The sequence below is a fragment of the Magnolia sinica genome, chromosome 17 (assembly GCF_029962835.1).
Source record: "Magnolia sinica isolate HGM2019 chromosome 17, MsV1, whole genome shotgun sequence".
In the NCBI taxonomy this organism is placed as follows: domain Eukaryota; kingdom Viridiplantae; phylum Streptophyta; class Magnoliopsida; order Magnoliales; family Magnoliaceae; genus Magnolia; species Magnolia sinica.
This window is the reverse complement of record NC_080589.1, coordinates 62,580,521-62,608,336: the sequence shown is the minus strand read 5'-3', so window position 1 is coordinate 62,608,336 and position 27,816 is coordinate 62,580,521. Positions and strand designations below refer to the sequence as shown.

General features: G+C 36.6%; 1 protein-coding gene and 1 pseudogene across 1 annotated transcript; one reads left to right on the top strand and one right to left on the bottom strand.

Moving 5' to 3' along the window:
- Nucleotides 1-695: 695 nt before the first annotated feature.
- LOC131230664 (BAG family molecular chaperone regulator 1-like) overlaps nt 696-27,816 on the bottom strand; it is a 41,374-nt pseudogene continuing 14,253 nt past the window's right edge.
- Nucleotides 10,307-11,148, top strand: LOC131230665 (uncharacterized). Its single transcript, XM_058226563.1, has 2 exons — nt 10,307-10,446; nt 10,537-11,148. The coding sequence occupies exons 1-2, from the start codon at nt 10,405-10,407 to the stop codon at nt 10,909-10,911; spliced, it is 417 nt and encodes a 138-aa protein (XP_058082546.1). The 5' UTR covers nt 10,307-10,404; the 3' UTR covers nt 10,912-11,148.

Here is a 27,816-nt window from a genome sequence, read left to right as displayed (position 1 = left end):
TCTTAAAATAAGAGCTTTCTAGCATTTTTTAATAATCCATGGCGAGAGATATAAGAGTGCACTAGCTAATAGACACATTGTCCACAAAGAAGAGCATGGATAGACATCTCACACCTTGTTATAAATTTCAATAAGAGCATCTAAAATATATATAATATTTAATTTGGAGATGCCAACAAAAAGGGTTTCTAGATTTTTATCTCCCAACCTATGATGTCAACCTCTGAGATAACTCCCTAGATGGCTCTTGAGGAGAGAGGAAAGAACATGAGCCCAATTCTCACTATAAGAAAATTGGCCTTTCTCGGACCGCCGGTAAAGGCTTTACTAACAGTCAGACAACTGCTGGTAAAGGCTCCGCCGTTAAAGGTTTTACCGGCGGCCAGCAGCGTTTAGCAGCGGTTTTGTGGGACGCCCCTGAATCGTCACTTTTGCACTGCACTGGTGGAAAACGGGAAAAAGCTACGGATATATAGCTATGGTAATATTCTGTAGTACCTCCATGGCCATTAGGGAGAGAAAAAAAAAAAAAAAAAAAGGAACAGCAAGATAGATGGGATGGGGACTATGAAGGTGTTCTCTACGATTTTCTATCTCCTTTATTTCGATTTTCCATAAATTAATTAAAAAAATTCAAACATTACCCCAAAATGGTCGGTTTGATAATAATCCAGAACCCAAACAGGTAGGAGCACTTTTCTTTTTCTTTTTTTTTGAAAGGTATGCAGGAAGCAGCACTTGTAGCTTCTGCGTGACCACAAAGCAATGGTAGAAACGTGATTGGGACCAGACCCATTGCATTTGAATCGGCATTTCACTTAAAAATACTATACAGCATCTGCACAGACCAATTTCCACTTCCCTTGCAATGTGCTGCGGGTGCTCCCAATTCAAGCCAAACTGTCTGATCAACCCTCACAATGGAGACTTCCACATAGTAACTCCCCATTTTCATCCGTTGACTTAGAGCTCAGACCCTATATTTGCATTCAGACATCACCCATTTATCTTACCTGAAGCTGGCTTTGTAGAAGGAAATAACAAGGTTGCAGTTGCTTCTTAGGCTTTTACATGTCTTGCTGTATCTTAGAAGATTGCTGCTGGTTTTGGTCAGAATATCTTATCCCTTGAGCTGCATTCTTCAATATCGCCACAGGACTGATGCCTTTGAGAAACCATAACCAAGGAAGATTGCTATAGCCAAACATACAGAAACTGTTAGCTTGAGAGACTAGCCAAACCACAATCAATGGATGAGACAGTCGTCTAAAATCAGAGGTGCAGACCTGAACCGAAAACCAATCTCTCCATCTTCCGTGGCCGATTTTAGGATTCCTACTTGGTGTGCCGAGAGTCCTAAATATCTGCAATCATGTAGAAATTAGATGAACATATTGAGCCAATTTGGCAAAGATTAGAGATGAAGAGATTACCTTCTCGAGCTGGTCGAATTCAGTTTTCCCATTGAATAATGGTTCCTTTGCAGTTGTTGAATTTTCTTTACTCCTAATATAAGTTCAAGTGCCCTGTGAAGAAAGAAGTAGAGCAGAACTGCAGTGAGTTGCTAAGAAAGAGCAATGTTTTATCGAAATGACCATTAAAAAGTAAACAAACACTGATACCATTAAATTCTGTGGAATTTCATACTTACACCGAGTAGGGTGGAATTCAGAAGGCGTTACCACATCTGCAAGTAGAAGAAAACATGTAAGAAAGGCATTTTATTTCATCAAATAGATGTATCAAGAACCTGTAGCAAGCATCGGACAAACACCAAGAGCTACTCCTTGACTAGCAACAGAAAAGGCCCCCACAAAGCCTGCACACGTGGTGACAACACATCATCAAAGAGAGAGTACATCTAAGACACTAAACACAACAATTGAGAAGCTCACATACCATGATACCACCAAGCATAAACCAGATCTTCTAAGAAACAGATCCAACATAATCTTCTGTAGAACCAACAACTGACATGTGACAATCCCTACAAGGAAACCACAAGATCCACCGTAGAAAACAAAATCCAAATAGGAAGTGAGAAGAGAAACCACATAAAGGAAATGGACTCCCATGCCACCATCTGCACATCCATCTCCCATTTACATGTGTGTCATCAGAATCTCTCCTATGAAAGAAACAGCTAATTATCAAACTTATGATCAAAGATTTGGCTAGTTTAAAAATATGTAAAATAAGTTGAAGCATATACATGTATTAATACTAGTTATGTATAAAACAGGACAAGAATTAAGTTCCTGGCACCCTTATATGCACATCCAAAAGCAATTTCTTCCACTTTGAATATATTCACATTACATCCAAAGTTTGATACACTAAATACAAATCAAACACTTGAGGTCGTGTTCATGGTGGCTATCACTTGATGAATGGCTCAGATATCACTGACATGTGCCACACCAGTATGGGTTCTGTATTCTGCAAACCTGCCTCTTGAAAAAAAAAATCAGCCAGAGACTCTGATTCTAGTTTGTGGAGGAGAAAGTAAGGAGGGTTTGGGAAATTTGTGAGTTATAGAGCTAATGACTTCCCTTGCTCATTTTATTAAGAAAAATGGTATGGTGTCTCAAGGAAGCACCAGAAACAAAATATGCTTTTTATTTCCCTCCAAACTGTTTCCATGGCTGTGGCTCACATAAATCATGTAGGAGCCTACTCACAGTGGCCCAGGCATAACTGTCTATAAGGCAGTTGATGGTTGCGGTGGATTTCAAATAATCATCAGAAGGCCATTTAAAAATAAGGTGGATCTCCATCTCCCAACCCTAACAATGCATTAAACAACTAATGATTTTTTCCCCTAATATTTTTTTGTTGGATGTAGTATTTCCAAATGGAAGTTTCGATAAGATAAAACTGTAGGAGGCTCGTTTCATAGAGTGACTTGGACCTGACACAGGAGCAGTTGTTGAGTTGATCAAATTGACAGGACTCGGGCAATTTTTTTTATAAAGATTATATTACTTGGGTATGGTAGTACTTAAGAGAGATAAAGATGCACATGCTAATTCAAGGGCTCCATATGAAAATAAATGGGCATATGCCATATCTCTGACAAACGTGCCATCTGATGGTGGAAGTCAGGCACGTCATGCGAGGCTAACATCCTCTCAAACCTTTTGTTCCCTGTTACATGACATACAAAAACAAGTTGTATGGTGAAAATTAACAGAAGTGAAATTCACATGAATCTATCAAAACAATGGAAAAAATCTATTTTTTCTAGATGAAACGAGATGGATCAATGCAAAACAAGCAGATGATAATAACAGATCAGGAAAATCAAATACAGAGCAGAATTTTTTATTTTTTATTTTTTTAAAAGAACTTAACTGTCGGAGATGAATGAATTCTTTCAATCTGTCGATCACCACAGATTCTTATTGGTGCTTTTACTAGTCTCTTGAAAGCATCACTACACAGAATTTTAGATAAATAAAAAGAAAGAAAGAAAATTTCAGAAATTGCATTTTGAATCGGAGCAATTTGTATGATTTGTGAACTCAACAAAAAAAAAAAAGTTGGCTAAGACAAATTAGAATAGAAAATGCAGAATAAGACAAATTAGAATAGAAAATGCAGAACATTGAACAATCACAAAAATTCCTGGTAACCAAGGATTGGTGCATGTATACAATTATCAGATATTCTAACTAATAACCATCATTATGTAAGTATTTAATTTCTAACAAGTGAAGACCATCAAATCAAAGAAGCCAGCAATTTAAAGCATTGACAAGCAATCAAAATAATAAAATTGCTTCCTGCAGTTTAGTTAATAGATGCACTAAAACTAATTTAGTGTTTACATGATGTAACTTTATTGTTACTGTTTAAAAATAGAAATGACAGGCTGCATTTCCTTTCAAACAGTGATAGATCAAGCAATAATGCTAAAAATTTGATTCCCACCAAATGCAGTACAACTGGACAAAATAAAATAAACATGATAACTTTCAGTTTCCTTCATTCAAATGAGAGTACAAAAATTATATCCACAACGAAATAATGTACTCATAAAATTATAAAAACTAAAAGAGAAATTTTGAAGTGATAAAGAATGGATGTACTGTGCAGATTGTTTAGTAGTATTGAAATCATTCTTTCCACAGCAAATGTGATGCTTCCAATTTGCTGGCTCAAAGTCTTCCCTGATCCAAAGATGTAGCCAGAGTGACACAGTTTGTTTAGTAGTATTCAAATCATGAATGCTTAAACTTATTGTGATCTAATGGCTTCTGTTATAACTACAGCAGCAACTGGTTGACCTTCAAATCTTTCAAGGAAGATTCTTTGAGTGACATCAGAGAAGGGTGTAAAATGTCACTTTTTCTTAGAAAGTTGCAACAGACAAACTTGAACATACATAAATTTCATTTTAAAAACAAAAACGCAGATAAACAGCACTATCTTTTTTTCTTTTCTTTTTTACATAGGTTTCATAGGAGATGCAAGAAACATTTTGGGCAGAAAAGCATGCACAATAGATAACATGGGGCGAGCAGGGCCTCAAAATACTCCCACAGGGTGTGCTGGATATTCCAGAAGGTATGTTGGACATATACATGTTATTTCATGATGTCCCCATGATCTAATTTGTAGAAGGTATGTGTTAAGCCACTTACCAACACAAGCTTAACAAAGAATTTCTCAGCGGCTCAACAGAAAGCTATGCCAATGGTATTGGTAGATGGTGATATGTTTGGATATGATAAATGATGTAAGGTCAGACAAATTTTCACCACAATATATTATCGTGTGCTTATGGGATCTCCAAATGCACCAATTGATTCAAACAAATATGAAGGTGTATGAGCTTCACGCCCTCATGAACTCTTTCAGAAAAACAATGAACTAGCTCAATTTATCTTTCAAAAAAAAATTTTAAAAAAAATGAACCAGCTACATTTGGCTCCCACTACTTCACATGCCTGATGCCTCAAAGGCTTAAAAACCAACTTTCTCATTGCGACAGTTTCATTTAGTGTTGACTTGGATCATCAACCGCTTTTCTATGTTCAGCATGAACGAACTAAAAAGAGAGAACCTCTACTAGAGCAAAGAGGTAGAGAGAGCACAGAAAGTTCATTGATCTACCAGCAAAGAGGTCGACAGAGCACAGTAAGTGATTAGCAAAGCTTAACTTGAAATCTGACAATTCCCGAAATAAAGGAAGCTTAACTTGAAGACTCAAGCATGCTGCATATATTCTTGGGTATGTGACCTACTGTGGATGGACCACGCTTCCCAACCCTCCCAGATTGAAAGCCGAATGTGGACCATTGCCGCATTTCACTTCTAAACTGTCACTTTGCAGCCAAATTATTGAAAGCTTAGGATGATCCTATCCAGGAGAATTTTTCAAGCAATAGTACTTCCAAAGTGGGGCTCAACTGACAAACGGTCTAGATAAGGGCCTGTTTGGATCGCCAGGGCCCGATGTACTGCATTGTTTTAAGTTGAATAAATACAATATCCCGCGTTTGAATTGGATTTGAAATCCGCGGCAATACGTGGCATGCGAATACAACGCGGAACTAGAAGCGCGTGGACACGCGCTTTGGACGTACATCACGAGGACATCAGGCAGTGCAGCGATGTCATTGCACTGCACTGCCTCTCACAGCAGAGAACTCTCTCAAACCTCTACGTGCTTCGCGCGTCCATCTCATCTTCTTGGCGACCCTTCTTCTTCTCCGTCGTTTTCAACCCTCTTGTAAAAGGAATGGATGGGTTTATGGCCACATCTTCGCCGTAGACACAGTTGCTTGCTTCGACTTCTTCACCTACGTTGAAGATGGGATGTCCTCCTCTTAGGGCCATCATTTCATAAACATGGTTTCTCTTACACCCAAAATTTCATACTGTAAGGGTAGAAGTGAAAGAAGGTATGGTTTTCTCTTCCCACTATACATTCTAGGACAACAACTGATCCTTGTTCTAAATGGACCGTATCCCTCCTTTCATTTATGGATACCGTTTCTCTCGTGTACCCTCTTATACAAGGGGAGATGGGTACTTCTGTATACACCTCTCTCCTACACCCTACGCAGAGGGTCTATCCGGCGAAAGTTTTCAATCCAATTTTCTGCCATGTCTAGATCTACATGAGGTGAAATCGTATCTGAACTGAATCCTATTGATGGATTCACCTCATGACTTGTGGGACATGACCACTGCATGTCATACATTGGTCAAATATTTATGATATCCATCTACGATGCTTACTCTTTGTAAAGTTTCTGCCTATATCAGATGCTTTCCTCGCCCAATTCCTTCCACCCAAAAACCACTATTCTCTTCTCTTTTCCAACGGTTTGTTTCGTGTAGTGTTGCGTTGAATGTAGAAGGTAATACTCCAATCTCAATATGTTACAATGTCTTAATACAACAAATCGAAACCTGCTGTTTGTAGATATTGTTGTCCATAATGCTATGAATATTCATCGTTTATGATACACCTGTCTGAAAGACTATAAGATAAGATTTTTAGCGTTTTGTAAGAAAATGTTTTCATTATGAACGGAATATCGTTCACATTCTACTTTCAAATTTCTTGTTGAATTCAGATTATTTTACAAAATTTTCTGACGGCCATTGATGCAGAATCTACTATTTGCATACGTATAGAACATCACGCTAATCAGTTCATTAACAATGAACACAGGTGCGTATCTATACTGTGTCTGATCATGCCTACGTTCAATACATGTGATGGGGTCATCATCTATTTCCTGATATATGTAAGTTTCTGTTGGCTGACTGTTAACATTTCCCTAATCACTGACTCATTTCTTTCCACTGTGTCATGCGATATTGCACTTCTATGGTTGAATTTTTTCCCCCCAAATTTACATACATCTCATATGTGTCTTTCTTGTTAACAAATTGTATGTTGTGTTCCCATATTTCTTTTTATTACACTTGTATTCATCGCTGTACATATACTCAAGTTATGTCGTATGCATTAAAAATTACAAAATAACTGAGAATAATAACAGGCGAAGCCCCCATTTGACAAGATGGTGTCTTATTCTGGGAAAATCAACGGAGATCAGTCTTCCAGTAGTGAATGGAATAAAAACAAAATGGCTGCTGCATTAACCGTTATCGCAACGTCTACGTGTGTCATGGGAGCTGCTGAATATTACCGGCGATATTATATGAAGGCAAGGCCCAGAAGTGATGATATTGAGAGAAATATATTCATAAATGGAATCATTAGAAAGAGTGATGTTGACTGTTTAGCACAGTTAAGGATGAGTCGGGATAAGTTCTTCGAATTATGCTCTCTACTAAGAGATCGAAATTTACTTTCGGATTCAAGAAGGTGTAGTTTGGAGGAATAAGTGGTATTGTTCCTCCATATAGTAAGTCATAATGTAAGAAACCGGGTGATTAGTCACCACTTTTCTAGGTCTGATGAGACTGTTAGTTGTCATTTCCGAAGAGGTTTTGATGTTGTGATTGGACTTTATCCCGAATATGTCAAGTTTCCAGATTTATATAAATCGAAGAGATATCTGATAATCCTATGTGGTCATCATATTTTTAGGTAAAATTAGCAGTGATTTACATATTTGAAATGAATTAATTATGTGCTAATTTGTAAATAAGAACCTAAAAGTTATAACAGCATTTTTGTAAGATTGTATTGGGGCACTCGATGAGACTCATATACCTGCACATTTGCCCAAGGAAGCAAGTGCCACATTTCAAAATCGGAAAGGTTATCTGTCTCAAAATGTACTGGCAGCTTGTAATTTTGATTTGAAATTTGTCTATGTGCTTGCGGGTTGGGATGGTTCAGCATCTAATGTTCGTGTTTTGCATAATGCGTTAACTCGTCGACCAGATTGTTTCCTTATACCTCATGGTAACTAAACACCAATGTGATTTCGTAACAAAAATAATAGTAGAAGGTCAAATGTACAAATTTGTAATACCCATACGTTGGTTTGTGTAGAGAAGTACTATGTCGTTGATGCGGGATATGCGCATTCCCCTGGCTTTATGGCACCTTATCGGGGTGTCAGGTATCATTTGAATGAGTTTCGTACCGGACGAAAGCCTGCAAATAAGAAAGAGCTATTTAATTATCGTCATGCACAGCTGCAAAATGCCCTTGAACATTGTTTTGGACTCTTAAAACGCCGTTTCCCGATACTCTGTGTAGCACTACAGTATAATTTTAAAACTCAAGTAAAGATGGTTATAGCATGTTGTGTAATACACAACTTCCTCCATGTATGTGGTGAAGACGGATTTATAGAAACAGTTGAGGATATTGCAGACAGTGCTGATGACATATCGCCCTCTCCCGTGGACATAAGTACGATCGAAGAAAATCGGGCATTTTCTTGCGTGATAGATAAAGCAAGAGAAGAGTGGCCGAAAAAAAGGGATGACATCACAGATAGGATGCGGGATGATAGTTTGCCTCAGACCCGACATCGTCATTGAGTTCGCCTTGCATATGTTTCATGTATTATGCTATTTGTGTAATAGCAAATTGTCTTCTTTTAACAATTGCATTTGGTTGGTGGGATTTTGAACTAGTTTTTGTGTTTTTTTCTTTTCCTAGATCTGATAGGTACTTTATCATGCATGGATATTTTTCTATGACACTAAAATTAATATTGATTAGATGCTGGGTTAACAGTAGCTATCCTATTATATTTCAAGATGCCTTAATCTGTACTTTATATGGTTTCCTTTTAATTGCAATTAAGTTATTATATTAACTACTTCTATTCTCATTAACTGTTACTAATACGTAGGTAATATGAATTTCTTAAGAAGTACGTACAAGGGAAAAGGGTATTTACGTGAAACGGGTTCCCCGAGACGGGAGACATGCTCCCCTAAAAAAAACATAGCATCACCAAGTAGGCTTTTTTTTTTTTTTTGAAGGCACAAGGCCAAGAGAATTCATAGATCAACAAAATGTACAGCCTTTCGGGTGAGCCCAACAAAAAGAAAGGAGGCCTCACCTATCATGTGACATAAACAGGACAAGAGGGTTAAATTAACCCTCCACGAAGCGAGAAAAACTCTACAAAAAACTGAGGAGATGGGACAAAAAATAGCCCCCAATCACTGACGTCTAAGAGCACCAATCCCTGTGTTATCTAAAAGTAAAGCTCCTCTGACTAACCTTGGAACCTGGGAATGGTGCGTGTATATCATATCCGAGTAGCCCTCACTAGCCATTCTTGCTAGAGCATCTGCCGCTGAATTCCCCTCTCTAAAAATATGGTTGATCACCAGATTAAGGCTCCGAATTTTATCCTTAATGATTCCGAAGATGTACCATAATTTCCAAAGGTTGGGCGGGGTGGAGTCCCCCAGTGCATCCGCAATGACTTTGGAGTCAGTTTCAACTATGATATTTACAAGGCCTAGGTTAGAACAAATATTAAGTCCATCCAGCATGGCCCGAGCTTCCGCACAAGAATTTGAAGAATTACCATAATGTCTGTGAAAAGCAAAGAGAAGCTGGCCAAAATGATCCCTACACACTCCTCCACCACCGCTCTCACCCGGGTTACCTCTCGAGGAGCCATCAGTGTTCAGCTTTAGCCAGTTCTTGGGTGGCTTTGACCATCTCACTATCAACGGTTTGGAAATTGGGATATTGGTAGCAGAATCGAGCCTTAAAGACTGAATGATGAGGTCCTCTACCATGGATTTTCTGTCTGGGGCTTGAATTAGGTTGCCGATCTCGCGTAGCCATCGACGGACGTTGAAAATGATGCTGTCTATTGACATTTTACAACCTTCATAACGAGCTGCATTACGACTTATCCACAGTTCCCAGATGACAAAACAGGGGAGAAAGCCAATTAGCATTTTAATTCTTGATCTTTCACTGGCTGCGGCAGACCATTTTGGATCCGCTGGAGAATAGGGGAGTTATGGATTAACGGGATATCAAAAAGCATGCTGAAGTGAGCCCAGACCTGACTGGCTGCTCTGCTGGTGCTCAGCAAATGGTCAAGAGTTTCGATGGCAATCAGATTTTGCTGAATTAACGGGATATCACCAAGTAGGCTTATTGGTAGCCCTAATAGGAAAAATCTGACAAGTGGCAGCAAAAGTAAACGTTCAGTTGGTAGGAAAATTGGCTGAATTCAATGGACGGACCATATGGACAATGCATTAGTTGATGCACTAGTGGAACAAGTCAACCTCGGGAGGAAAACTGATATGGGATTCAAACCGGAGGCTTATAAGGCCACCATAACAGAAATTTCTGATAGATGTAGTGTAGATCTTAAGAACAAATATATTTCTAACCGATTGCGGACGTTAAAAAGATTCTTTTGGGCCATGCAAGACATGTTGAATGCCTCTGGATTTGGATGAGACCGTGAAAACAAAATGGTGACGGCAACAGACGATGTCTGGGATGGGTACATAGCTGTAAGTAATTTTCGAAAGTTTTTTGTCTGCTCCTTTGTTCAGTTTTATTCGTTACAATGGGTTTGTAACATTGTATTTCACTTTTTGCAGTCTCACCCATTCACCGAAAAGGTGCGTGGCAAACATATTGACAGATATTATGATCTATCATTCATGTTCGGGAATGACATTGCTCATGGCTCATTTGCAAGCATAGCATACTCATCACCACTTTCCGGTCGCCGACAAAGTAGAAATGAGTTAAATTCTGATTCCGATACAGACGACTATGGGACTGACACAGTTCACCTCTCTTCAGACTCTGGCGAGGCCCACGACAGTGGTTCAACCCCTCATGTCAATGATGCATCTAATCGGTTGAATAGGGTAAATGCACCAAATGTGGATACCTCAAGGGGGTCCAAGAGCACCCATTCTACTGCTATCGGCTTCTCCCGTCCAAAAAGGGGGAAACCGATGATGTAATCGGCGACCGAATGGGTGAAGTGGCTGATGCCGTGAAGTCCCTCACTATTACAATGTCCCAGGGCAAGAAAATGACCCAAGTCCAGAAAATTCTGAGCATACTTGAAGAAGTAGAGGGACTGGGCCTTGAGGATCAACTGCGTGCTGCACGGATGTTGCAGGGGGACGTTGTCACTGCCGGGTTTTTCATGAAGATGGGCCACAAGAGGCGTAAGGAGTGGGTGTGAAAACTGTTTGAACGCATGAAAAGGCCAAGCTATATGTCCTAGAGGGGGGGTGAATAGGACAATGCCAAATAAAACTAATAACATCGGAATTTAAAAAGAATATGATAGCCAAAGTAAATCACAATGCAGTAAATTAAAATAACCTCAAAATTCAGATCTTGAGAGGTTGATACAAACGTTGTTCTAAGGACAACCTTACACCAAAAACAGAGTTTATGGTAGGACAACCTTATTTCTAGAAATATCTTTGTATCAAGTCTCAAACCGAAGAGGAATACAATAATAAATATAAACTGAATTGAAATAACTTGTAATTAAAAATGTATTGTTCTAGGGACAGCCATACACCATAAAAATGGCAGGGCAACCTTGCTGGAACAACTTTCAAATGAAATTGAAAATCAAGCTAATAAAGGAATAGCAGAAAATAAATTTTAAGCTATTACAACATTCTCACAAAGCTTGAATTAAATAATTACAACATTCACCACCATACATACATCCCACAAAAATTAATTAAAGATTAGAAATATAAATCATTCAACCACAACACAAGGGTTTATAGTGGTTCGCCTGTGTGTTCACCAACTGTTAAACAACAGCCACACAAAATGCTACTCCACTCCTAATATCCTCACACAGGGGATATTAGCGTTCACTAAAAATAGGTTTTCCCAGGTTCACCCAAAACCTTTACAATTGTGTCTTTGTCTGTGGGCTTACACAATTAAAAAACCCCACTTCTGAGTTTTCCTGGCTCTCCTCAGAAAACCAATACAACAAGATTTTTCTGGCAAATCTTAAAAGAAACCAAAATAGAAAGGGATTTACAATTAAATGTAAAATACCTGATTATCTCCTTCGTTGTAGCAACCCGGTAGAACCAAATCAAAGTAGATGATTGAATGTCCAAGTTCAATGTCCAGTACTCGATTACAATGGTTCTAATTCTAATAGATTTTAAATTAAACCAAATAGGGCTTGCCTTAATTGATTTTGATTCCAAAGAAAGGGAATAATAATTCCTCTTATCAAATTAGATTGGAATAGCAGAAACAAAATCAATTAAATAAAGCTAAGGAAAGAGAATATTAAATAAGCACACTTAGCTTAGATGGAGCACAGAAATATCTCTCAGAAGTTCGACGAAGATTGGCTTGAATGAATTAATTAAATCGATAATTTCTTTTGAGATTCGTGCACTATTTATATGTGAGAAGATCGGGTCTTCGACTGGTCTAGAGTGCTCTTCGACTAGTCGAAGCAATAACAGATATTTGAAAAATCCGGCGGGATTTACTTTGACCGTTCTACGACTGGTCGAAGCTCTCCTACGACTGGTCGTAGGTCACCTACGACTGGTCATAGGTCTCCTTCGACTGGTCGTAGGTCCTGAAAAATTTCACTGGAATTCGAGTCGAAGATTTACGACTGGTCGAAGATACAGTTGACACTGTTCCTACGACTGGTCGAACAGATTCCAGGACTAGTCGAAGCCTAACAGATTTCATCCGGAATTTGTAACAAACTCACGACTGATCGAGGAATTTCTTAGACTGGTCGAAGCAAGTCTAGGACTAGTCGAAGAAGGCCTAGGACTAGTCGAAGAACAGGCCAATCACATGTAAAATAACATTCGGTTTATGTATCCGAAATGACCTACTTCTAAGGTCAACCTATGGTTAATCAAACCTCAATCATGAAGTATGGACATTGAAACACACTACAAGAAATTTCACTTTTACCTACGAAACATTTCGTAGGTAAATGATATTATTTCGTAGGCAAAGAGTTTTACCTACGAAATATTTCGTCAGCAAATTCGTTGGTAAAAAGCTGTGGCTAAAAACTTTTACCGACGAAAAAATGTCATCGTCGGCAATGGTAAGACTTTTACCAACGAAATTAAAAACTTTGTTGAGACTTTCACCTACAAAGTGTTAAGACTTTTACCTACGAACGTTTTCGTAGCTAAAAACACTGCAAGAAAAGACACTTTTACCTACGAAAATTTTCATAGGGAAAATAATTGACAAATCTTTTTACCTACGAGTAGTTTCGTAGCTAAAAATATTTACAAAACTTTCACCTATGCACATTTTCGTCGGTAAAAATATTTGTCAAAAATTTTCCCTATGAAAATTTTCGTAGGTAAAAATATTTGCAAAACATTTACCTATAAAGATTTTCGTAGATAAAAAATATTTACAAAACTTTTACCTGCTAACATGTTCGTAGGTAAAAATATTTTCAAAATCTCTACCTAAACTTTTACCTACGAAATATTCCGTAGGTAAAAGTCTCTTTCGCCAAAAATTCCTCATATATATTTCATCATGCTCTTCCTAGTATAAACCTGTTATATAACATATTTCATCGTATTCACATTCACATCCATCTAAACCCAAACTACCTAGATCCATCCAAACATAAACTAAAAGAATAAGAAAAGCAGAGAGAAATTAAAAAAATGACGATACATTGGTAGGTTAAGAGATTATAAGAAGAATGTGTACAAGGAGATTCATATGCATGAACAGCTTGATAGAATAGAAGAGAATGTCGTCCGTTAATCATTTTGTTAAAAACAAGAAAGATTACATTGAAGCTACAAAAAATATCCTTGGTTGTTTTTTTTTTTTTTTTTTTTTTTAAAGGATAACTAAATCCTCAGGTAGAAGTTTACATAATTATTTTTAATTAAAATGAGATCAAATCATTTTTAAATGTCTACCAAATAAGGCCTAAGAATGTCCAGGATTTTGTGATTCTCAGGTAAAAGTTTACCTCGTTGTGCTCTTCTTGCCCCATTTACAGTAGTATAAGCTTGAACCCAAGATGGCCACCCCTATAAATGCTGTCACACTGGCGAGGATCGCAGTTTTTGTTGCTTTCCTATTGTCCCCTGTTTTAACAGTAAATTCTTTTGCATTTCAGTAGCAATTCTACAACTAGCCAGCTCTGCATATCAACGTACACTTCCAAGTTTTCTTAGGAAACCCTTTATCAGACATAAAATCTAACCATTCCTTATGAAATACTATGCTAACATCACCCGAAAAACATAAAATCTAATCATTCACTTCTTTGAATTTTTTTTTATAAATAGGTACCTGCACCATAGAATTCCTTTCAATTCTTTCCCAGTATCCAAACAAATTTTCTGGATTCAACAGAATCACATTTCCCATGCCCAAATGTGACAAATAGAACCTTTCTCCAAGGATTTGGCTTCCTACAAAATCAAATCTTTAGGCCCGTTGAAGAAAAAAGGTTTGCATTCATACAAAAATGCTACTGAATAGTATATACAATATCAAATTTCAAGATTTATATTTTCAGTAAGCAAGTGATATTGAGATGAAATCTTTACCTGGGAATGCATATAGCTCATTCCTTGAGTAAAAGAACCCTGATGAGCAATCTAGCAAATTCATTTACCATAGAAACAATCAAAAGACATTATGACATTATGATAAGCTCATGCAAATAACACTCAAATCTACTATAACCATGTGATGTGAACATGATAATAAATAAATAATAATAAATCATAAGGGTCTATTCAATTCCACCTAGTTGCTAGGGCCAGGCTACACTGCGACCACATCCTTCTTGCCAGATCCATCACCAGCCTTGGCAGGTCCTATCACCCTCTCAAAAGTTCCACTTAAAGAATTATATATATATATATATATATATATATATATATATATATATATATATATATATATATATATATATATATATCTCATAACCTAAAACATATACCCAAACCGGTGTATAACCAAAAATGAAGAAGATGTAAATTTTGGTTACCTCCAGCTGCAATGGCAAATCCATCCCCAAAAATCAATACGAAAGAAAATAAAAGGGTGTTAGTTTAAACTCCTAAAACCTCAAAATGTAGGAAACTTTTACCAATTCAAAAAATGAAGACCAATATTACTGCTCTTCTCCATTAAAAAATAACAGCGGACTTCTTCCCATTGCACGCAGGACCATTGGCTATATATTACTTGCAATCGATCATCAATAGGACAATCAACAAAAAGAAAAAAAAAAATAAAGACAAAATGTAAAAGAGTCATTGTTCAAAGGGTTGTGATATTGCTATATAAAGGAAAAACTTTAGTCGTGAATGAAAGGTTCACATTCTTATATCAATGACATGGATAACATTAAAATTTAAAAATGTCACAAGGAATTACGAAAGTTTTGCAACAAATCAATATAAAGAGCATTGCATCTATGACGGAGATTAGATTCCCACATATAAATGGAGCTTACCTGCTTAGCTCGTTTCCCAAATACAAAGAGCATTGCATCTATGACGTTGCTTTTACCACTTCCATTCGGACACAGTACCGCTAAAAAACTCTACAGATAACAGAAAATTCAAATGAGACAATAAACACCTGAGTCAAGATGGAGTGCACCAAGCAGAATTGTGTGAAATTCACACTCAAGTAACCAGAAAGGGACTAGATCCAGTGCCATTGGAGGCATGGGAGGTACCATGCCCCATGTCATTACTGCACATGTGACATGCATGCACTAGATCCATAAGCCAACGATAATTTGATTGGCTTATGCACCTGAACAGTGAACTATTTGGCACAAGGACAAAAAAAAAAAAGAGTAATTAAAGGAAAGAGAGATATAAGACTTACGGGCACATGCATGGACTATAGATTCTACATAATCTAACTTTCTCAAAAAAACCTTCCGGTAGTCTCAACATAACGCATATTTGGCTTGCTGCGAATGGAACGAATATTAGTCTGCAACAAATTCCAGATAAGCCTCTGATCTTGAAACAAATTATCGACTGATGAAGAAATCATTCTAGCATTGACCTCAGTGAAAGGACGGTGAGGATTTGGATTGTAGCATGCAAGAACAGCCACAGCTGCTTCCCTGTATGCCAACCTCAGCTTTAACTCCTCCAGAATTTCAGTACTATCTTCTTGACCGGTTTCAAACGTACCCTTTTGCTGCAAGTGGGTAGATTGAGAACATGTGTACACAGTTGAATTAGTGAAACACTATAATTATCCATGTAAGTGGGAAAAAAATAAAACAAAACACCTACCCTCTTCAAGGCTTCCAACAGTTCTTCTCATCCAATGTAGTCTAAATCCTTTCTAGCAGTTAAAATTCCAGGTTCATTCCTACCAATCAGTTGCAAGATGGTTTTAAAAAAATCTCCTAATGGGAAAATAGAAACAATTCATTAGGAAGTAACTAAAATATATTTTGCAGCTTTGCGCCAGTGAAATCTACAGTAAAATCTGCAGTTTCTAGTAGAAGGATCTCCATTTCCTCCTCTGACAGGAAATAATACAAAGCAGATGGACCATAGGAGAAGGTAGCTTTTATGATAAGGTCCAATAACTAAGGGACCAAAAATGAGAACTAAAGAACCAGCATCATTTGAACTAGGTTCCTCTACTAGAACATGTTATGACCAATCTAGAGAAAAGCCCACATGTTATAAATAAGCAGACGTAAAATGACAAAGAAGTATGAAGGCTTATCAACATCTGTCACTGCCACAAGTTTTGAGCATGCCAAACTACATGGTTCAGTGGTTTAAATTGTTGATGTGATGCACTCAAAAAAAAAAAAAAAAAGAAGCCAAGATTGCCAGATCCTAGTCATTGATATTTGGCCAGTTTTCTATTGAGTTCGAACTATCACTATTTTTTCTTTCTTAAATGTGTACTTCTTGGCTGGGTATTGAAGGGTTGGAATATTTCAATCTTGAGGAACTTTGGTGTGTGGGTCATCAACAGCGAAACCCATCATATTAGTGGTTTGGATAACTGAACCATGAGCCACACTAGCACAAACTCAAGGCATGAAGATCATATAAGAATTGAGGCTCAAAACAGGCTAGACTACTACTTCCTTTTTTTCCACCATCTCTATTACCATGGTGATTCATCCAGCCCACATGGGGGATGCAAGAGCACAAAATCTGAGCTCGTTGGCCATCATACCTACAGTAAGGATAAAAGAAAATCAATCTGACAGTTTATGCTTTGAAAAAAGATGGAACTATCCAATCAAATAACAAGAGAAAAAGCTGTCTTTCAAAAGACAATAACTAAATAATCAAATGATAAGAGAAAAATATCAGAACTAGCGAAAACCTTCTCATATATTTTCTAAAATTTGCAAAATTCAGAAAAGTTAATCAGGTCATGGCTTCTGTTTGTTTTTTTACTTATTGAGGTACCAAATTCATGGAAAAATAATCAACAAACGTAAACATAAAAACAGAAACAAATAAAATCATCTCAAAAACCTAGTTTTGCCTCTTGAAAATTGATACATATCACTCGCTCTCAAATTACATTCATTTGCTATATCCATCCATATATATATGGATATATGGATGGATGTGTGTATGTGTGCCTAAATGAGAAGAAGCAAGAGCATGTCCACAAGCTATAAATCACCCTCGCCTTGTATGCAAACACATGATTCTTTTTTTCAATGGTGTAAGCAAACGCATGATTAGAACATTTAAAGCTACAAAATTTGAGAAACCGTAAATGAGAAGCGCAAGTCCCTGGATCTATACCATACACAATTCCTAACTTAGTGAATGATTTTTTTTTCCCTTCATAATGAATAGGAGAAATGATTCACACAGTCCCCTCCTTCCCACCAACCTGTCATGTTTGCTAACATCCCACCTATGAAAAGATGGACCCCACCAAATATCACCTGCTGTAAAAATCAGGTTGACCTATTTACTTAGATAGGCAACACCTGTTGGTGGACCCTGCTGATTTTTGGATGTTCTACACAAGTGACAGATTTTGTGATCACATATAATAAGAGTAATCATGGGCAAAAACGTTTTCTGGATAGTAAAATAGAAAATGTTTAAACTAAAGAAAACCCACAATCGCCACATAGGTTTGTGTACATACATACATACATACATATACATACATCTTAGGTATATACAGATATACATATATGCATGTGTGTATATGTATGGAATCAAGGGAGCAAGGTGAGTTTTAATTTTGTTTAAACATATGTATGTATATACATATATGCATGTGTGTATATGTATGGAATCAAGGGAGCAAGGTGAGTTTTAATTTTGTTTAAACATACATACATACATATATACATGCATACATACATATCTGGAAAGCCCAACCCTTGTGGAAATGTCATGTTACCATCTCAAGATGGTGTATTGTAGGGTAACAAATGGGTTCAGCTGGGCCAATGCGGGCCATGATGAACTTAAGTTAAAGAGAGCACATGAGGTAAAGAACCTAGTCCCAAGCCAGCCCAGACTGCAGGCCAAAGACAATAACTAAATAATCGTTTATTTTGAATTGAAAACATCCTTTGCCTACAAAAAGTTTCGTAGGTGAAAATAGCTTTTACCAAAACACCCTTTACCTACGAACATGTTCGTAGTTAAAGATGTCTTTTACCTACAAAATTGTATTTCGTAGGTAAAAATAAAATTTTCATTTATTTTGAATTGAAAACACCCTTTGCCTACAAAGAGATTCATAGGTGAAGATAGCTTTTACCTACGAAATTAAATTTCGTCGGTAAAAGTAAACTTTTCAATCTTTAATATATTTTAAAATTTTAAAACACCCTTTACCTATGAACTTCTCGTAGGTAAAGATGTCTTTTACCTATGAAATTATGCTTCGTAGGCAAAAGTACACTTTTCATGTCATAATCGGAGGAAAAAGTGAAAAGACTCTTTACCTACGAAAATATTCGTAGGTAAAGATGACTTTTACCGACGAAACTTAATTTCGTTGGTAAAAGTTTACTTTTGCCTACGAAAATATATTTCGCCGATAAAAGTCATATTTACCTACAAAAAAATATTTTGTCGGTAAAAGTTTCGTCGGTAAAAATCATATTTCTTGTAGTGACATTAGGAACAAGTGACCTTGAAATATGAGCCTTGAAGTCTTGATGTAGTTGAAATCTTGATGTAGCTCAATCTTGAAAGTGGCTTGAGTTTCAGCTTGAGTCTTGAGTTCAGCTTGAGTCTTGCCTTGTACTTTTTTTTCAGCTTGAGTCTTATCTTGTGAGCAGTTCTTGCATTCAAGATTGATCATTGTATTTGTGAGCTTTGCTTGTTGTGAGCTTAGCTTGTTTATGAATGTTGATCCTTGAGAGAGCTTCACTTATGCAAGTTATATATAACAGAGTATAATGGTGATTTTGGCACCACAAATTTGACAACAAACAAGGATATAAACTATAGCACTTACAATTTCCCCCTTTGTCAAATTAGTGACAAAACACATAACTAAGATAAACCAAAGTAAAACAACTGGTTAATACCTGCAAATCAATATTCAATATTCAACATTCAACCAGTTTCAACATTCAACCATTATCATTCAACAAGATCAAACATATATTCCCCTTAACTCCCCCTGAGTAACATAACCAATGCTACTCCTCTCACAATCACATTAACAACAAACCATTCTCCCCCTTTTTGTCATAATATGACAAAGGAGAACTAAATAAAAGAATGAGAGTAAACATGAGGAGTAATAGAATCACAAAGAATAAATATCCAATATAAAACATAAATAGAATCCAACTCTAAATTAGCCAAGTGCGAAGTGTTAAAGTTATTACAGAGCAGAAGTTTCATAAAAACTAGTCAGAACTAGAACTTGATGAAGGAGCAGGAATAGAGGGATCAAGTTGGTACATGCCTTTGTTCAAGCGCCTAAGATATTTGCGCATGTACTTGAATTGCAAATCATGAGCAACAGACATGTTTTTCAACTTTACATTTATATCCTCAACCTTACCCTCTAATGCACTCAAACGTGCATCAACATCAGATGGTACAAAATCTGGATCATTTGCTGAGTCAGAATCCAGTTCCTCAAAAATGTCATCCATATTAATGTCAACACCAGCTTCTTCAGGACCCCACCACCACCACCACCTTGTTCAGGAAGCAGATCCAACTTCATCTTATTGATATTCGTATTATTGAAAATCAGAGGATGGATAGGTGCCTCATCAACAGGCATATCGACTAACATATGTGTAGCCAATACAGTCATAAAATAGGCAAATGAAATGTCACTATGACCAGGATGAAGTCGAAACTGAAGAATGAAATGACAGATTAAGGATGGCAAACAAATCTGAGTACCATTGGAAATAGCATGGATAACACAAACCATAAACGAAGTCAAGTCAGATTTATTACCCGAACGAGGATACAGATTAGATACAAAGATTCTATGGAGAATTCTGTATTTGGGTAACAAATACCTTGCGGGAGCGCATTCCCTTTTTGAGTCCATTGAACATCCATGTTGCACAAGTCTCTAGTGAGCATGCGTTTTTCAGCCATTGAGGGTTTATCAGTTAAGTTATGAATTGGAATACCCTCATCATTCACAGGAATTTCCATAAGGGCTGAAATTAAATGACGATCAACATCAAAAGGCCCTTCTCTAGTAGAAATTTGAAAAGTTAAATTATCTTGTGAAAATGCACTAATACATGTAAACATGGATTGGGCAATGGACTGGTATGCAGGCCCACCCCAATGCAATAAGTTAACCCAACCTACAGCTTCAAGCATAGGAAGGATGTCAAAAGGTGCAATGTGATTAACATCAACAGGATGCTCAACAATAACATTACGTGATCTAATGTCCCTAACATATGATGGATCATCATTGGGAACAAGAAGATGACGTTCAGAGATAGCGGTCGATCTGGAGGAAGAAGAAGGACCACGGGAAGTAGTTTTCTTACCTCTAGAAGCCATTTGCAACAAGGATTTCAAGGAATAAAGAAGTTGTAAAGGATTGAGAAGTGGGTTTTCTCAAAACAAAATTTTTAAAATCTAAACCCCAAATCTCAATGATTTTCAAAATAGAAAGCTTCAAGAGAGAAAAGGAAGCAAACTAGATACAAATCTGCAAGAAAAATGGATTTGGAACACTAACCTTGAAGAACTTGAAGGATGGGTTTGACAAGTCGAAGTTCGGCTCCAAGGAGAAGAAAGAAGAAATGAGGAAGAAAGGAAAAAATCTCCAATTTGAAGTGAAACCCGTGTTCCACGACTGGTCGTGGGTATCTACGATCGGTCGTAGGACGACTGGTCGTGTATACTCACGACTGATCGAAGAAATCCCAAAAATTCAAATTACTTGCAAATTTTACAAAAATTGAAATGCAATCTAGCAAATATATACACTATAATACAAGAAGGCATAAATTATCAATTTAAAATACACATGCCAAGATCAAATTTCATCTTTTTGAACCTGCTTTTATCGAGAGGTTTTGTGAAAATATCAGCTCGTTGATCTTCAGTAGGAATATATTCTAGAGATATAACTTTTTCTTCTACTAATTCCCTTATATAATGAAATCTAATGTCAATGTGCTTAGTACGAGAATGCTGAATAGGATTTTTTAAAATATTTATTGCACTGGAATTATCACAATGTAATAACATAGAATCCTGTTTAATTCCATAATCACTTAGCATTCATTGCATCCAAACAAGTTGTGTACATGCATTACCAGCTGCGATATACTCAGCTTCAGCTGTTGAAAGTGATATAGAATTTTGTTTCTTACTAAACCAGGAAACTAGACAATTTCCAATGTAAAAACAACCACCACTGGTTGATTTTCTATCATCTAGATCACCAGCCCAGTCAGCATCCAAGTACCCAGCTAATTGGACACTGGTCTCATGAGGATACCAAAGACCAAGATTTACAGTACTTGCGACATATCTAATAATTCGCTTGACAGCAATCAAGTGAGATTCTTTTGGATCAGATTGATATCTTGCGCAAATACCAACACTTAGAGAAATATCAAGTCTACTAGCAGTTAAATATAACAAACTACCAATCATACTTCGATAAAGTTTTGAGTCAACATTTTTACCATTAGAGTCTTTTGATAGTTTCAGGGTAGTACTCATAGGAGTATCGAAATTCTTGTCATTCTCAAATCCAAATCTCTTGATTAGATTCAAGGCATACTTAGATTGAGAAATGAATATTCCTTTAGGTTGTTGCTTTACTTGCAATCCAAGGAAATAAGTCAATTCCCCAACCACGCTCATTTCAAACTGTGATTTCATCAAATCTGCAAACTCAGTAGTCAAGTCAGTACAAGTTGATCCATAAATGATATCATCAACATAAATCTGTACCATTAAGATATGATCATTATGTTTCTTAACAAACAGAGTTTTATCAACAGATCCCATTTGAAAATTATGACTTAAAAGAAATTTTGTTAGTTTCTCATACCATGCCCTAGGAGCTTGTTTTAATCCATAAAGTGCCTTTTTAAGCCGATATACATTATCAGTATTTTTGGAATCTTAAAATCCCATTGGTTGTTCAACATAGACTTCTTCATGTAAATCGCCATTTAGAAAAGCACTTTTCACATCCATCTGATAGATCTTTATCTTTCTAAAACATGCAATGGATATAAATAGTCTGATAGATTCAAGACGTGCTACTAGTGCAAAGGTTTCATCGAAATCAATCCCTTCAATTTGAGTATAACCTTGTACCACCAATCTAGCCTTGTTTCTAATTATATTTCCACATTCGTCAGACTTATTTTTGAAAATCCATTTTGTTCCAATGATGTGTTTATCTTTAGGTCTTGGTATGAGATACCAAACATCATTTCTTACGAATTGGTTGAGTTCATCTTGCATCGCAACAATCCAGTTTTCATCAGCCAGAGCTTCTTTTACGTTAGATGGTTCAATTTGGGATGTAAAGCATACATAATTACATATATCCTCAAGTTGTCTACGGGTGCGAACACCGGTGAGAGGGTTTCCAAGAATTTATGTGGTTGGATGATCTTTAACAGTCCTCAACTCAGAATCAGTCTGATTCGATGAAGTATCGGGTTTATCAATGATTAGTACTTCATCATTATCTGAATTAGAAATTGGTGTGTTTAAGTGATCATCAATGGCAACATTAATGGATTCTTGAATCACACCAGTTCTTTTGTTCAGAACTCTATAAGCTTGACTGTTTAAAGAATATCCTAGAAAAATACCTTCATCACTCTTCATATCGAATTTTCTCAAATTTTCACGATCACGTAAAATATAGCACTTGCTGCCAAAAACTCGAAAGTATTTAACAGTAGGCTTTTTATTGAACCACAATTCGTAAGCCGTTTTATTATTATCTTTGCTAGTGTATACTCGGTTAATAATATAGCAAGTTGTGTTGACTACTTCAGCCCAAAGATTTTTAAAGAGCTTCATGCTATTCAACATGATGTTAGCCATTTCTTGAAGCACCCTATTCTTTCTTTCTACAATTCCATTTTGTTGTGGAGTTTTGGGAGCAGAGAATTCATGTAATATTCCTTGGTCGGTACAGAACTTCTCAAAATTGCTATTCTCAAATTCAGATCCATGATCACTACGAATTTTACTGATTTGAGAAGATTTTTCAGTTTGAATCCTTTTGAGAACTTTTCTTACTTCTTCAAGGGTTTCAGATTTATCCCTTAAGAAGACTACCCAAGTAAATCTGGTAAAGTCATCAACTATTACCAGGATATACTTTTTACCACCATGACTTTCTGTTCTGGTAGGTCCTATCAGATCCATGTGGAGAAGTTCGAGTGGTCTTGATGTGGTATTTGAATTCACCTTTTTGTGTGAGTTCTTTGTTTGTTTGCCTATCTGGCACTCACCACATATTTTATCTAATTTTTGAAGTTTGGGTAAACCTCTTACAAGTTCTCGTTTGCTCAATCGATATAAATTTTGATAATGTACATGTCCAAGACGTTTGTGCCATAAATCAGTCTCGTCTGTATGGACCATGTAACATGTTTGATTAGATGAGCTGGATTCACTAATAATATAGCAATTTTCAGACGTTCTACGTCCAGTTAATATTACAGAACCCTTATTGTTTATTATCTCACAGCTTTGATTAGAAAACCGAACATTATGGTTATTATCACATATTTGTGATATACTAAGCAAGTTATGTTTTAAGCCTTCAACGTATAAAACATTTTTAAACACCGGAAGATTAAAAAGTTGAACCGTACCTTGGCCTATAATCTTGCAGTTGCTACCATCACCAAATGTGACTGAACCATCAGTCATATCTTTCAGATCCGTGAATAAAGCTTTGTCACCTGTCATATGCCTGGAGCATCCACTGTCTAGGTACCACTTTGAATGACTTGTTGCTTTGAAAGCAGTGTGAGCAACCAAGCAGGTAACTTTAGGAACCCATTTCATAACTGTTTTGGGTTTAGGAACATAGTTGGTCTTCTTTTGTGTATACTTGTAGGAATGACCTATAGAGTTAGATTTTAAGAGCTCCTTGAGTAAATCAACTATCTTTTCAGCTAGTGGATTTCGATTCTGATTAAAGGTGACATGACTACTTCTAGGTTTTTGAAAAGTTTTTGAATTTCTAGAAAAATCTTGATAAGTACTTTTCCCTTTTGAGTTTGAGGACTCTCCTTTAACAAACATAGGAGGAGTATCCTTTTGTTTAGGAGATAAATTTTTATCATAGCCCAACCCGGATCGATCGCCACATTTTCTTGATCCGGATAAAAGTTTCTCTAACTTTGGATCACCTTGAGCATATTTCCATGTGTCCTTTAAACTCAGAAGAGAAGATACTTCAGTTTTAAGTTTCTCAATTTCAGATTTTAAATCAACAATTAGGGAGTTTTTGAATTCCAAATCGCATTTTGATTTTTCAAAACAATCTGAAATTTGTGATTTTTCTAAGACAAGTGAATCAAAACAATTTTTGAGTTTAGAAAACTTTTCTTTTTGAAGTTTAAGTTTGACAGCAATTTTACAACTTTCCTTATATAGGGCATTGTAAGCGTCTTGAAGATCATCTTCATTTTCACATTCACTATTCAGATTTTCTTCACTTGTAGAGTCATTATCTGAAAATGTGAATTTGGCTAGAGTCATAAGAGCTTTAATCTCATTGCCCGACTCAGTTTCAGAATCTTCAGAAGAACCTTCAGAATCAGATGATTCATCCCATGTAGCCAACATACCCTTCTTCTTGGGTTTGTCCCTTTTAGGACATTTATTTGCTAAGTGCCCATAATCTTGACAGTTGTAACATTGACTATCTTTCAAAGATTTTCGAAATTTGGGTCTAAACTTCTTTTTATCATTTGATTTTTGAAAATCAACCCTTTTCTTGCTTTTGAAAATCTTGTAAAATTTTTTAGCTAAAAGAGCCATATCATCTTCTAAATCAGAATTTTCTTCTGAATTACATTTAGAAGATTTTAGTGTGATAGATTTTCCTTTAGGAGCTTTAAAGTTTAACTCGTAGGTTTGTAATGAACCAACTAGTTCTTCTACCCTCATATTATCTGTATCACGAAGTTCTTGGATCGCGATTACTTTAGAATTGAACCGTTCAGGAAGTGAGCGTAGTATTTTTGCACACGCTTTACTTTCTGGGATTTTATCGCCAAGACCCCACATTGAGTTTACAATATCATTCAATCTAGTGTAAAAGTCCATAAACATTTCATTTTCCTCCATATGAATTTCTTCAAATCTGGTTGTGAGGAGTTGGACTTTAGATTTTTTGACAATTGTAGTACCCTCGTGTGTCATTTCTAATATATCCCAAGCTTGCTTTGCAGTATCACAGGAAATGATTCTTTTGAACTCATCCGGTGATAGTGCGCAAGTAATTGTATTTAGTGCTTTAGCATTTGCACTACTCTCACTTTTCTGAAGAGTGGTCCATTGGTAATATGGTGTGACTTTCATTGATTTTGAACCGTCAACCCCAGTAACTTCCATGATAGAAGGATTCCATTCAGTCACTGTGGCTTGCCACACATTTTCATCCATTGATTTGAGGAAGATCCTCATTCTAGCTTTCCAATAAGCATAGTTGGAGCCATCAAAGGGTGGAGGCCTAGTGACTGAAAGGCTATCAAAATTTAACATCTTAAATAGCTTAAATCGTTAGCTCAGGAATTAAATCCAAAAAACGAGCTATTAGGCTCTGATACCACTTGAAAAGGCCAAGCTATATGTCCTAGAGGGGGGGTGAATAGGACAATGCCAAATAAAACTAATAACAGCGGAATTTAAAAAGAATATGATAACCAAAGTAAATCACAATGCAGTAAATTAAAATAACCTCAAAATTCAGATCTTGAGAGGTTGATACAAACGTTGTTCTAAGGACAACCTTACACCAAAAACAGAGTTTATGGTAGGACAACCTTATTTCTAGAAATATCTTTGTATCAAGTCTCAAACCGAAGAGGAATACAATAATAAATATAAACTGAATTGAAATAACTTGTAATTAAAAATGTATTGTTCTAGGGACAGCCATACACCATAAAAATGGCAGGGCAACCTTGCTGGAACAACTTTCAAATGAAATTGAAAATCAAGCTGATAAAGGAATAGCAAAAAATAAATTCTAAGCTATTACAACATTCTCACAAAGCTTGAATTAAATAATTACAACATTCACCACCATACATACATCCCACAAAAATTAATTAAAGATTAGAAATATAAATCATTCAACCACAACACAAGGGTTTATAGTGGTTCGCCTGTGTGTTCACCAACTGTTAAACAACGGCCACACAAAATGCTACTCCACTCCTAATATCTTCACACAGGGGATATTAGCGTTCACTAAAAATAGGTTTTCCCAGGTTCACCCAAAACCTTTACAATTGTGTCTTTGTCTGTAGGCTTACACAATTAAAAAACCCAACTTCTGAGTTTTCCTGGCTCTCCTCAGAAAACCAATACAACATGATTTTTCTGGTAAATCTTGAAAGAAACCAAAATAGAAAGGGATTTACAATTAAATGTAAAATACCTGATTATCTCCTTCGTTGTAGCAGCCCGGTAGAACCAAATCAAAGTAGATGATTGAATGTCCAAGTTCAATGTCCAGTACTCGATTACAATGGTTCTAATTCTAATAGATTTTAAATTAAACCAAATAGGGCTTGCCTTAATTGATTTTGATTCCAAAGAAAGGGAATAATAATTCCTCTTATCAAATCAGATTGGAATAGCAGAAACAAAATCAATTAAATAAAGCTAAGGAAAGAGAATATTAAATAAGCACACTTAGCTTAGATGGAGCACAGAAATATCTCTCAGAAGTTCGACGAAAATTGGCTTGAATGAATTAATTAAATCGATAATTTCTTCTGAGATTCGTGCACTATTTATAAGTGAGAAGATCGGGTCTTCGACTGGTTTAGAGTGCTCTTCGACTAGTCGAAGCAATAACAGATATTTGAAAAATCCGGCGGGATTTGCTTTGACCGTTCTACGACTGGTCGAAGCTCTCTTACGACTGGTCGTAGGTCACCTACGACTGGTCGTAGGTCTCCTTCGACTGGTCGTAGGTCCTAAAAAACTTCACTGGAATTCGAGTCGAAGATTTACGACTGGTCGAAGATGCAGTCGACACTGTTCCTACGACTGGTCGAATAGATTCCAGGACTAGTCGAAGCCTAACAGATTTCATCCGGAATTTGTAACAAACTCACGACTGATCGAGGAATTTCTTAGACTGGTCGAAGCAAGTCTAGGACTAGTCGAAGAAGGCCTAAGACT